Source organism: Perna viridis, chromosome 5, assembly GCF_037379345.1.
Source record: "Perna viridis isolate PV_CMFRI_1.1 ecotype Kerala chromosome 5, ASM3737934v1, whole genome shotgun sequence".
Taxonomy (NCBI): Eukaryota; Metazoa; Mollusca; class Bivalvia; order Mytilida; family Mytilidae; genus Perna; species Perna viridis.
In genome coordinates this window covers 13,337,541-13,351,649 of record NC_142449.1, presented here as the reverse complement: position 1 = coordinate 13,351,649, position 14,109 = coordinate 13,337,541, and the positions used below count along the sequence as shown (strand labels likewise).

At 31.5% G+C, this 14,109-nt stretch overlaps 1 protein-coding gene across 2 annotated transcripts; it reads right to left on the bottom strand.

The window, feature by feature from the left end:
- Positions 1-3,983: 3,983 nt before the first annotated feature.
- On the bottom strand, positions 3,984-14,032 carry LOC148616105 (cilia- and flagella-associated protein 45-like). Of its 2 annotated transcripts, XM_088582803.1 has the most exons (10): positions 13,898-14,032; positions 12,980-13,275; positions 12,366-12,510; positions 11,148-11,318; positions 10,526-10,873; positions 9,490-9,597; positions 8,990-9,297; positions 8,434-8,658; positions 8,082-8,146; positions 5,037-5,179 (listed from the first exon to the last, which is right to left on the bottom strand). In XM_088582803.1, coding segments are annotated over exons 1-10 (1,671 nt in total). In that variant the 5' UTR covers positions 13,901-14,032; the 3' UTR covers positions 5,037-5,177. The 2 variants fall into 2 exon arrangements, with proteins under 2 accessions (XP_088438928.1, XP_088438929.1); XM_088582802.1 differs by lacking the exon at positions 8,082-8,146 and having other exon boundaries at positions 3,984-5,179.
- Positions 14,033-14,109: the final 77 nt, after the last annotated feature.

Below are 14,109 nucleotides of genomic sequence, written 5' to 3'. Positions count from 1 at the left end.
GTCTTTGTGTTAAAAACCTTTTTGTCCGTATTTCAATTATGTCACAAATCTTATTTTTTTCGACGTTGGCCATTGGCTACTTTCTTGCTTACGGTTGTAAAATATAACAACGAATAGTATTTTTACCAAAGTATGTTCACGCTTAAAGGACTGTATAAATATTCAGAATATCATGTTTATGCTAAAAAGTAATGAGTTTTATTGTCTAATAGTAGATAAATACGCACGGATGTTGTGATGTCACGTTGTCTTTTTCCCGACGTTTTCTACACGTTGCGTGCTACCCGGTCTTTATCAAAAGCTTTTTTTCGTTAGCTTTGAGTTAACTAATAACTATGAAATTTTGAATTTTACATGTATATATCCTGCAGAACATTCTAAAAATAATGGTAATTGGTTGAACATGTATCTAAGCGCAGCATTTTGTCTGTGTCTAACCAAAATGTCACAACATCTAAAATTTGTATATTTTATTTATTCACGCGTACACCATGCGAAATTCGAACGAATTGTTCAAAAAGGCAAATGGTGTTAAGTCGATTTTTTCATATACTTAAAAATGTATTTATCCTCCTCTATGGTTTTATCATTTCATTTTTTTTGGTATATATATATATGTAAAACCCGTGTCTAACGAAAATGTCACAAAGCGCATTTTTGATGTTTCTAAAGTAACGTTTTGTTTTGCGACGTAAAAAAAAACTCTTTTAACGTCAAATTTAAAAAAATATTAAAATTATTGAAAAGTTACGATACTGGATTAAATTAATACGACTGTGGACGCAATGAATAAAAAAAATTACGATTTTTGCGGATCTGAAAAACTAATGAAAGAAATGTTGAAAGGAAAACAGGAAAAAGACCCCCACCCCCTTTGCGCGCACTTCTGTCTGCTCATATGCAATGATGTCCTGGTGAAATCGGGATCAGCGTGGCTGCATCAAAATATTTTGAAATGTGTAGACACGCGTTTGCACATTCGCTAGTGGAATATTGTAAAATCAACGTATTTCATGATCGTCTAATTACCTCTTGACAATTAATTTAGCTATAAGATATAATAAGCTGTACAAACATTGCAAGAATATTTGATTTTTTTTTCTAATCGGACCAAAAACAAAACAAAAAAATGATTTATTCTGGTTTGTGTGGCCTTTTTGACCCCTTATAACTCGAAAACCGTAAGAGATATCCGAAATCTGATGGGAAAATGCAGGCAGGTTTATTAATGAGGAATCCAATGAAGAATCCAATGAAATAAAAAAAAAAAAATTCGATATCGGACCAAAAAAAGAAAGAAGTTATGAAAATGTTTTTAGGCGTTGCCCCCAGTAACTGGAAAACGGTCCAAACCACATAAAATCCGTTGTACATTTATTCAGTCGAATTAAATAAAGAACACTTTAAAAATAGAATATTTAAAATCGAAAAAAAAACAGAAAAAAACAATCTACATGGTTTTTAATAAAATACGTATTTTTACCCATTTTGGTCCCTTTTTCTGAAGCGGCAGGAGCAACAAAGTCCAAATTAAATAGGAATCTTCTTAGTCAGTATTAACTTGTAACTTCCATTTTTAACAGTAATTAGCAAACACATCCAATGCTTTTTGGATAGCTTCCTTTGTTTATGACATTATAATTGTATCATCTGCATAAAGCATTACAAATATTTTGACATATACATCAAACATTTCTGAGCATGAACTTTCTATCAAATCTAGATTTTGTACTTGCAAAAAGATTTCTAGATCATTCAATACAATTGAGAACAAAATAAGCGGCAAGTTTTCTCCTTGTCTTACACCAACTCCACAGTTAAAAATGCAGAGTTTACTTTGATGCCTAATACAAGACTTAATATTCTGATCCATATTGAAAATAACTGAAAATATTTTCCGTGTTACATTGGATTTTTGAACTTTTAGCCACAGACCATCTCTCCAAAGTGTGTCAACAAATGTGCAAAATAGTTATACCTAATGAAAAATATATAGCTAAAAGGGAGTGTAACACAAAAATGTTGTCAACAGTAGAATAACCCTTTCGAAATCCAGTCTGTGATTCAGATAAAAGCTCAATCTCATCAGAAGACTTAGTAAGTCTTTCATTCAAAATGGATGAGAAGGTTTTCCCTAAGCATGAATTTAGTGTAATTCCTCTATTGTTATTTGGATCGATACCAAACCTTTGTTCATATAAATAGGTACAATAAGTTCTTGTGACCAAAGTTCTGGTACAACACCTGTATCGAGTACTAAATTAAAAATCTTTAAGTATACAGGTATTAGCTCCAAAACAGTGTTTTTAAGATATTAAGAACATCATCAACTCCACACGCTTTGTCATTTTTTAGATTTCTGATATTTTTTTATTTTTAACTATTTCGTCCTCAGTGATTGGACCACTAAGTAATTCGTTCATTCACTTGGTAAGTTGTTAACAAAATTTTCAAAATTTCTTGAACTCTACTTCGGCGTCCATTTTGGTATCAGTTCCTGAGCGGGTGTCATTTTTCATCAAAAGTACAGGGTAAATATCAAGCTATGACACAAAAAAACTTGTTTTTGAGGAAGAACAGTATTTTCATGAAAAATAATGCTTCAGAAAAGGTGTTTATTTTATGAACTCAAAATAAAAGTGAAAGTAGAAAAGGTCTATTTTTAGTTTGACCAGTCCTGGTGTACCAAAGTGTGTGTCTTTTTTTCTAAAATGGACCTAAAAATTATTTTTGACATTTCCTTAATTGAAAACATGGTCAAAAGTTGAAACTGGTCAATTTTTTTTTAAAAATCATGAAATTTAAGGTATACTATAGAAGCGTGTGAGGCAAAGAATAAAAGACTGAGACCTGATAATTAGTTTCAAAGGAAAGTGAGATTTTTAGTGAGTTTCAATTATCCTAGAAGCTTTCAAACAACAATATATCATATTTTATACTAAATCGAGCAGCCTTAAATGGAATAAAGTGATTCAAGGCCTCACTTTTTACTTTTATGGCATATTTTTTACTAAATTTGGAAATTAGCAATGTTTTTTTTATGGATTAAAAGATGACCAATGGATCGCAATTGCTATTATCAAAAGTTTTCTCAACACAACTATATAAGAAATAAATAGGGTGACTTAAATTGCTGAAATATAAACAGTTTTGATTTTTTTACATTTTAATACTTGGAGTGAAGACTTGACTTGAAAATGGTTGAGTTACACATGACATATAAAAACTGAAACGATTTTTGCATTTTCACTTTTATTCTACTTTAACTGCTGAAAAAGTGCTGTACTACAGCCATTTGATTGATTAAAAATGAAAATTGACTGATAAAACATTTTTTATCTCATAAATGATCATTTCTGATGGTACTTCCACTCAAATTTTAATGGGTTAATGGATTTTCACAAAAAATTGACTACAGATCTCATCATGCTCAACAACTTTATCCCACGTCAGATCCGTCCAATGTTCTATTTTTATAGTAAAGGCGACCATGTTTTTTTTGTTTTTTGTTTTTTCATGGATGAAAAAAAAAAGATCATTTTGTGCAGAATACCATCAAGAACAGTTATATAAACTCCTATTGAATTCTGCCTTGAAGTTTCTTGAAAGATATTTTTGCAATATAATCAAAAATAGCAGAAATATGTCCAAAAAAGGCAATAACTCCAACATGGATCGTTAGAAAATTTGACTACGGGCTTTAAGCTCACAATCGGCTATTTACTTAACGGTGTAGGAAATATATGCAAAGAACTGCTGTCTGTCACACATTCTATTTTTATCAACAACGGTCATGTTTTGACGGGTCAAAAATCAATGCATTTACTTTGTACAGAAAACCCTAGGAGCTAAATTACCAAATTTGATTGAATTCTGTTCAGTAGTTCTAGAGGAGAAGACGTTTGAAAAGCTAATGACATGGACGAAGATGAAGAATGCCAAGTGAATTCCACTTACTGTGACAGAATATAAAATACACAAAATTCTTTTGTTAAAATAATTTACTTTTAATGATAAAAGAACAAAATATAAAGTTTTTAAATTATAATACCAAAGTACTCCACTCTTACAAAGCTCATTCTCTGTTTGATGGGCAGTGATCTATATCAACTGTGTGCATATTGGAGGACAAACTTAGCACTAATGTGGCATACCATATAGAATATTTATATCTTTAAAATGAAATTTTCCTGTGGATCTAATTTGAATTAACTTTCCCAATTTCCATAACAAAAATAAAAAAGAACCAATACAAGGCATTAGACATGGCAAATCTATATGGTTGTTTTATTTCATACTGTTCACATAAGCTACAATCTACAGTAACTAGAGTTCCTGTACTGCACATGATTTACTGAGAGAAAAACCCATGCACTCACTAATTCACTTACTTCCAATTTACAATATGTACATACAGATATATCACAGATATGATCAACTCGTAATAAAAAAAAGAAAATAAAGAAAAGCATTGGTAGTTTTGTCAGGCCCAAGAATAATAACACATTAACTGCTGAAAGGACTTCTGATTTCTTTCTACAAGTAAGTCACCTCATGTTCAGTGAAGAAATCTAACATATTTTAAAGAGAAATGTAGTTTGTTCATTATATTTTAGGGTCTTGTTAAAAATGGAAATGATACATGTTTTACATTATATATTTTCATAAAACACTTGACTGAAAATTATAATGGTAGAGGGATATAAAGCATTTGGAAACTGACATACAATAAGCATCAGGAGTGAAAAACCTCAGTTGATATAGTTCTTCAGGTACATGTATTAAAACTTTCTCAAAATCAACTGGTTAGAGCCAATGTGAAGCAATTTTTGATAAGGATTGACTTAAAAAATATTATAACTCCATATCCATATCATGATATCAGTATTATATATTCATAAAAAAAAAACTTCAATTTAATACACTGTCATGAAAATGGAGACATTTCATCAATACAACTACAGGTAGTCATGATTGGTGTGTACATGACAGTGCCAGAACAAAAGTCCTTTGAAAGGAACTCAAAATTTTAACAAATAGAAATACATATCATTTCTTAAATAATTCTCTTTTTTTTTTAACAAAAATATTAAAGTTTATGATTTATGCACTTATGTGTTGTGGCTGTGCAATCTTCCTCTCAACTTGGGCTAAATACTTCTCTGGTATGCCAGCATTTCTACAAAGATAAAAACTACAGTAAACTCATTTATTGCAGTATTACTCTTACAATATATACCATATTTGCTTACAGAAATGTTCACCTCATTATGAGATAGAAAAATAATTTAACAAAAAATAATTGTAGCATATTTTATAAAAGGGAGTATGTCCTTACATATGCATATAGAAGAAATATATGTACAATATTTAATGACAATGTTTCTCCTCTTAATTTATCTCACCCTGAATTATGTGAAGCATTTTTCTTCTTGAGTTTAGGTTTGAATATTGTATATAAAATAAAATCTATAATTCTGACATGCTCCTCAAATACACAACCCCACTAGTATATATAAATTGCCTATAAAAATGTTCTAGCATTGAATAAAGAGCTTCATCGAGCATACATGATAGCATGATATGACCACAGCATTTTAAATTCTGTTCATCTGAGGTAAGTGTAGATATACGCCTAGTTTTGGACATACTTAAGCATAGGGACTTATAGTTCATTATAGGCACAATAACTGGTTTAGTCACAATATAGCACAAAATTTGAAATTCAATGAAAATTTAGACAAGCAGACAAAAAAACTAGACTTCCAAGAGCCTGAATCGCTCACCTGGTTAATTTTTTGCTTTTCAAGGGAAGTTTCTATCTATTATAGTTTTCAAGATATTGGCTGAAAACTGCAAAAAAAACATTATTTTTCAGCTTTTAAGGGCAATTAGTCTAACAAGGAGTCATCCAACATTTTTGATCCCCTACAGACTTTTGTAGGCCTTATCATAAGGATCATTTCAGCAACTGAAAGAATTTGGCTAAACCTAACGGTTTGAAAGAATTAACATTAAAAATAAGGAAAAAGGGCAATTACTCCAACAAAGCTTAACAGATTAAAATGGAAATTAAACCAGAGATAGATCTCATCATGCTGAACACTTTTACTCAAGTCAGAATTTGGCTAAACCTAATGGGTTTAGAGATATATGTGAAAAATCTCTGTTGGACTCTTTATGTTTTATTTTTAGTAACATCGGCCAAAACAGTTTAATGCAGAATACCCAAGGAACATTCATACTAAGTTTGGTACAAACTGATCTAGTAGTTTCAGGGGAGAAGATTTTTCAAAGCAATAATGTTAAAAATAGCAATAACCATCGAAAAAGGGCAATAACTCCATGGCTTAACAGTCTAAATAAAAAATTTGGCTATAGATAGACCTCATAATATTGAACACTTTAACCCTAAGTCAGAATTTGGTTAAACCTAATGGTTTTGGAGATACATGCAAAAAAGTTCAGTAACAGCAGCCATCTTTGTCCACGGATCAAAATCCCCACATCAGTTCTATGCAGAATACCCTAAGGAACATTCAAATGGTTCTTATTGGTCAAGGAATTTCAGAGGAGAAGAGTTTCTAAAATTTGTTAAGAATGACAATGATGATGACAGATGCCAAGTCATGGCAATAGTTCATATGGCCTGTGACAAGGTGAGCTAAAAAAGTAGATTTATTTGGGTGTGGCTCTTTTAACCCCTCATAACTTGAGAATTTAATAGATATCTTAAATCTGATTGAAAAACACAGGCAGGGATTTTCATAAAGAATCAAATAAAAACAAAAACACATTTCAATAATGGAACAAATATAAAAATGTTGATTTTTTTTACTAGGCTCTATTTTGTTGCCCTTTAACCCCAAAACAGATAACAATAATCCTACACTTTCAAAATTTTTTATAAAAGAATATCTGAAACTAAAAATCAGACTAACAATAAACTTTTTGTATCAATTCTAATGACAACACCCATTTCCCCATTTTAGGACCCTTATTTCCAAAAGGAGCATGGCAGAAACCTCAAAAAACTATAGGGCCTCCACCATGTCCCTAAGAACAATGTGTTGGAATTTCAAAAAGATCGGATATGTTTTAATTCAAGTAATCATCAATAAACTACATGTACAAAAATGTATAAACCATTAAACTGAAAATTTGTTGGAAAGAAGAAACATGACAAAAAAGCTTTAAATTACTGGTATGATGCCTTAAATTAACATGTTTTATGTGTTTTTATGTACAATATAGTCAGCTGATTTCTAAAACTACAATAACAAAAACAAACATGATGCTGGAGACTAAAGGCCAAATCAGAACCAAAATTCACTAATTGTAACTGCTTATTATAATAACTTGATAACTTAATAATTATTAAGTGTAAGAACCAAACTTTTTTCACACTATGTCATTATCTAAAGCAAAAAAAACAAACATTTACTAGCAAAAGCTGAATATAAACATCGACATCATCAATAATGTGCACATTATCCAATACAATATGTTTGTCAACAAGTCTTCTGCAGTTGCTAACAAAAAAAAAACTGTTGTGTTTTTTTGTTTTTTTGTTTTTTGCTATGATCTCTGAAATGTGCAAATCCAGTCACATTGCAGTCATTGTAAGTTAAGTGCTCATGTGAGATTGAAAAAAACAAACAAACAGCTGCCAGGATTGTTACAGACTGACACAAGTGTTTACTTCAAAATGTTTAAACCAAGGGTTGAATTCTATACTTGGCAAATATAACACAATTACCTTCATGGGAAAAAAATCAAAGAAAAATTAACAGTATTTTGCTTATCATATCCACAGACTTTTATTACTATATATCATCTTATGCATTTTAATAAGGAAATTGGTAATTTCAAATGGTAAATATTTGAGCCTTGTAAGAACTTTTGAAAAATACCAAAATTCAGAATCATATGCAAGAATTTAAACTATGATTTTTCTATTAATATGAGACTAGGACCAATTTCAAAGTAATTAGTAATAAGGACTCCTTCAACTCAAAACAAAGCCATTCAGAATTCAATCCTGGTTATTGATTAGCCACACATGATGTGTTGAAGCTTACATGCTGTCACTACATTGACTTTGTGAGCCACATGTGACACATATCTCTCTGGTATTCCAGCAGCCCTGAATTCATTATACAACATTTGTTATTGTATCATTCATTGAGTTATTGAAGTAAATAGAATACAAATTTGGGACCTTAGTAAGAAGTATCTTTTGAATTTAAGTAAAGACAAATATGAAAGAGAAAAGGACTACTAATAATAAGAAAGAAATAACACTGATACAAACAAAAATAGTTTTAAATATCTACCCACTTCCTAAAGATCTTTAATCTAGTTCTGCAATATTTTGTTGTTGAAAAAATCTTCATAAAACATATTAGATAACTGTTAAATGAAAAAACAAACCTTAATTCATTCAATTTCTTTTTCTTGACTTCCTCCATTTTTTGTCGTCGATGTCTGGCCTCCTCATCCAGCTTAACACCTTCTTCAAAGAATGCATTCCTCTGCATGACCCTTTCAGCTTCCTTTTGTCTAATCTGAGCTCGAACATCATCAGCATGGACGATTCGCTTCTTATGTGATTCTTCTTCCTCTCTTCTTTCCTTTTCAACCAACTCCTTCTGAGCCCTAATTGATGTAAGTGGGATATTAAAAACAGTCTATGAATTCAATGTTCTCATTGTTGTACAAGGACAACTTAAATTCCAGTAAGACATTTTGGAGTAAATATTGTACTTTGCATTTTTGTATTGAGGGCCATGACATTTCTACTTAATTTCAGGGATCTGAATGGCCAACCCAAATAATAAAGTACTGTATAGGATTTAACTACCCCTAAACAAGAAAAGTACATATCATTTCACTAACCCAAATAAATTTTCACTCGCCCCGGGCTTTAGGCTAGTGGGTTAAGGCGAGCACTAAAAAAACAAAAATTCTAAGTTTATCATATCTTTACCTGAGAACTCTTTCAAATTCTGCTCTCTCTCTCTGAGCCTGTACAGCTAAGAAGTGTTCTTTTTGGGCCATCTGGTTTGATCTAGCCTCAATCAACATAGCCTCATTCTGAGCCTTCTTGTAGGCTTCTTCTGCTTCCTTCTTACGCCATTCCCTCTCTGCTTTCTCTTGAGCCCTCTTTGCCCTGAGAGCATCTCTTTCAGCCTGTTCATCCCTAGCCCTCTCTTGTAGAGCTCGTAACCTAGCAGTTTCTTTTTCTTTTTCAATTCTGATTCTTTCTTGCTCTTTCTCAAATGCAGCTTCTCTTTCCTACAAGTTAAAATTTTGTAAAGTAACTTTAACCAACTTAAAAAAATTTGTACATGTATGTACAATACTTGTAAAACTAAACAAGCAAATAAAAAAAAAAATGAATATTAAGTCATAATTACACAAAGTCAATTTTTTTCAAGTAAAGAAGTCAGCGGCTGATATATAATAAACATAATAAGTTAAACTTACAGCTTTCTGTTTCATATACTCTATTACTTTAAGTTCTTCTGCTCTTTCTTGCTCCTGTTTCACTACTTTACGTTTTATTTGGTCCTCATTAGCTTTGTTCAAATCTTCCTGTAAAAAGAATAAACAAATTAAAATAAATTTTGTTCCAATCAGTAAATGAATACTTTATTATCCTTACATTTGTCCACTTTTAGTAATGGATAAAATAAAAGAAGTAATGTTTGATCATCAAAAATTACCTTTTAATGAACAGAATTACAAATTAGAGTGCAGAAAGACAAAGTTGTGAAAGATATTACTATAATCTTGTAAAAGAGTAATCAAGGGAACCAAGGTTATAGCAGTAATCAAGAGAATGTAATCCAGGGACAAAGACCAGACATGGAAAACAGACATACACAACAAAGAACATGAAGTAACTAAAATCATACATACAAAGTAACAAAAGCAAATGAGCAACTCGGACTCCACTAAAAACTGGGAGTATGGACCAGGCGCACCGGTAGGGTAAGTGTCCTCTGTTTTTCTAGAAACACCCGCCAAGTTGCTCATAAAAAATAAAGTCCAGGGTAGACAAACGAGGAAAGGAAAACTATGACCCGTTGAATAAATCAGTTTTCATGGTGCAGATGGATACACCATAACGATCCACGAGTTCATAACGTATGAGTTGTGATATGAACAATCCATACGCAGGTGCTGAAGGGATGTTGCCACAGATGAAAGGAAAGTTGACAATTCTGAATGAAAAGTCTTCACGTTTGTCGTAAAGTTTAGTCAATAGTTTTCCTTTACCATCGATTTCTAAGTGTAGGTCAAGATATGAGTCTGACTTCACAGTGTCTGTAGTATCCTTTATCTCAAGTTCTATGGGGTAGATGCAATGTATCAAATCCCCGAAATTAGGATTGTTTAAAGATAATACATCATCTATATAGCGGATAGTTGTAATTTGTTTTGCTGCATAGTTCTGGTAAAAATACATACTTAAACACAGAAAAAGAGAACTAGAAAAAACTGTATTGTTACCACTTACTCTTAGAGATTCCTGTTCCATTTTCTTTTTCTCCAGTGCAACTCTATCCTCATCCATCATCTTTTCTATATATTTCTGCATCTGAATATTTTCCTGATCCTTACGTTCCAAATCAAAGAGTCTTTCTTGTTCATTTTCCTGAATTTGATCTAATAATTTGGCAGCTCCCACCAATCTCTCCTCCTTTCTTCGTTTTTCTATTTCCTCTTGGATTTTGATAGCATTCTGACGATCTACTTCCATCATTGTATCCAATCGTTTCTCTTCATCTATCATTTCTCCTGAAATCTGCTTCTTTTCAAGGATTTGTGCATCTCTGATTGCATGACATTTAGCATTCAAAATCAGCTAATACAAAAAGAAATATTAAATTATGAGAATTTGTACCTTCTAATTGAATATTGAGTTAAAAAGTTTCAAGTATTTTTATTTTATTGAGGCATATCAAAATTACAGTACTTTCTTAACTCAATAGAACCATATTGTTTAAGTGAACAATAAGCAATGTATGTATTAATCTCTTACAGAGCATAACCAATGCACAAATATAACTATCATTAAGAATGCATCAAGAAGAAAACTATTCTTAAAACATATTTTTTCTTACTGATTATACATGTACCTCATTTAAGTGTTTTATTTCATCTTCCTGTTCTTGTCGCATCTCATTAGCTTTAGTTAATAAGTGTTCTGCATTTTCTTTAGCCTCTTCTTCAAGGTCATTCAATTTTTCATTTTTCCTTCTTTCCATATCAAGTTGTTTAAATGTTGCCTTACGCTGCTGACTTGCCTCCTGAAAAAAAAAAGAGAACACTTTTAAAGACATCTGAATTTGTGTATTTATATCTTCTTATGTCTAATTCAATTAGAAATGGAACCAAATTTGAAAATATCAAATATCAAAATACAAACTATTTAAGTCTGCATATCAATGAATTAGATTGCCCTGATTAAAAATAAAGCACACTGCTTGCAACAATTTTGAAAAAAAAGTTGGTTGAGAGTTGACATCGTTTTTATTTTTAATCATTTGTATTTTTTAATTGATGAACTTTAATTTCTATAAAATTGAGACAATCAAATTACATTATTACATTTGCTACAAAACTGTGCAGGGGTTGAACATTTTTTTTGGAAGACCCAAGCCCTGGACTTTTTCATCTCTTGTACACTAAGCCTGAACAATGTTTTGTCAAGTCCCAGTTGTAAGATATATAAATGCAATTTTGTTATCTGATATTCTTATGTATATTTCTATGTTTGCAGGGAAGAAGACACAGTGTCAATTGATTCCGTCTCCCGGTCTGATGCCTTGTCATCAACTTTCTGTTTCTGTGTTTTTTTAACCGTGAAATTTTAATTGAGCAACGATATTTTCCTCAAATATTTATCAACAAAAGTTGATCTTTATCATTCCAGCGCTTGATTAATAAAATTTGTAATAAGTCAAAAAATGCATCTGATCAAGCACAGGTATGATTCAGACTTGAGAATGACTAATCAATAGATCGATCTAGTGAATACCCATTCTAAAAAAAAAAATAAGTATTTATAGGTCAGGGAATAGATAGAGAAACATGGTCCAAATAATGACAACAAAATCTTTCAATTTATTTTTCTTAGATTTGCCAAGTCCTACAGACTTATTTCATTGAAAAACGGCTAGTCGGAGGTTCAATTTTTTAAGTCCCGGACATCGGGGTAAATGAATTTTCAACCCCTGCTGTGTTGTTTCAGATTAATAAACTTGGGGAAAATATATGGTAAAATTACAATCAATGGTCATTTGTATTCAAACAGAAATTTCTTACAAAAAAATCTAAATTAATGTGATGCTTACCATGGCAGCATCCTTTTCTCTTTTCATTTGTTCCAACTGTGCAAGTCTCTGTTCTTTGGTTAAAACTTGAGCTGATTGAATTATTCTGTTTAACTCATATCTTGGTAAAATAATACTTTGTCCTGAAGGATCCTCCTGAGGTACACTTTAAACAAAACAAAAAAAATATCAATGTTTGAAAAAATATGTACATTACATGTATATCTTTTTAAACAGAAAATATTGGGTCAAATTTTAACTATGCACAATTTGCACCACCATTTAAAGCACTATCCAGGTGGAGTTTTACCTCTGCTATTTATTGGAAAGTTTGTTTCATGTATAAAATTAACTAAAACTGGCAAATAATGTCCTACCACTCCTTGTCAAAGTGCCTGGATCTGCCCTTAGTCAGTATCACAGACACTTTGAAATAGACATGTGAAATGTGTATTAAAAGATCCCACTTGTACCAAGGCCAGCCCAACAGTTTGCTGCATTGGTGTAAAAATGTTTTACTGTCAAAGTGGGTGAGATAAGAATCAATAGAGTATAAAATTTGTAGAAAATTAAAGGTTTACATATTAAATAATCTTTCAAAATAATAACCCTAAGACTTTATTTCTTGGACTTACATCAAATTTCTGATTAAATCTTTTGTAATAACTTGAACGGTTTCTTTACTATTTTTCTTTTTGCCATTTTTACTATTTCTTTTAGCACTTCTTTCCCTCGCAAGCTGTTCAATAGATATGTCATCATTTGCCCATTTCTGTTCTAACAGTTCTTGTCTTTTTTCAACATGACTTGGCTTTCCGAAAAGGTTCTCATCAATCTGTGAGGTATTGCTAACTACTCTGTAATTTCTTGTTTTTCCACGTCTGGAGGAAGCAGATGAATGACTACCAGTGACTGATATTGCACTGCCAGGCTGAAGGCACAAGACAATATGACTATTAAATTTAAACTTTATGTGTTTTATTATTAAATATATACCCAAAGTAATCATTCAGGTACATGCATTTTAAATACTGTCTACCACCTACATGTATATACTACAAGTACAAATTAATGACAATAATGTATATCTGCAATACAAGTTCAAAGGTGTAAATTTAATATTTATATTATAGTTCATAAAATGTTCTGACTAATAAAGAAAAGAAATTTGATTCAGAGTAAACATTGCATTGTGGGCATATTTTTTTCTATGAATACCTACATGTACAGACCTAAGGCTAAGCTAAGGTTAGGTCTTCCTCATACTAGTCATAGGAAAATTGTTCCTGTTTTCTGTACACATTGCCAGTCATGACCTATGCATTTAGCAAATTGATGCAGTGTATTAATTGCGTTAGTCAGCCAAATACTAATTATTCACACATTCATTTCCGTTGGCATTGGGCGATCGCAATCACGGTCAAATCAGGATAGTTGCGACGGTCTTTCGATTAATTATTAAATAGTTCATTTTCAATCTTGTAATTTGTAGCTATGTAGGCAGGAGATGTTTGTGGTTTCAAAGAGTGTTATTGACATTCAATAAGACTTACCATGTTGTTTGATTGTGTGTTATTCTTAGAAAATTGATCTTTCTTTCAACAACATGCAGCAGACATGTATTTACAATGTGTAGTTATGGAAACTCCAAACAGGTGGCGCTCAAAACAAGGGAGACAAACAAACAGGGATATTTCGTATCTATTATCATTCGTACCATTTCGACGTGAACGTCATGAAAAAGATATCGAGTTAAATGATATTT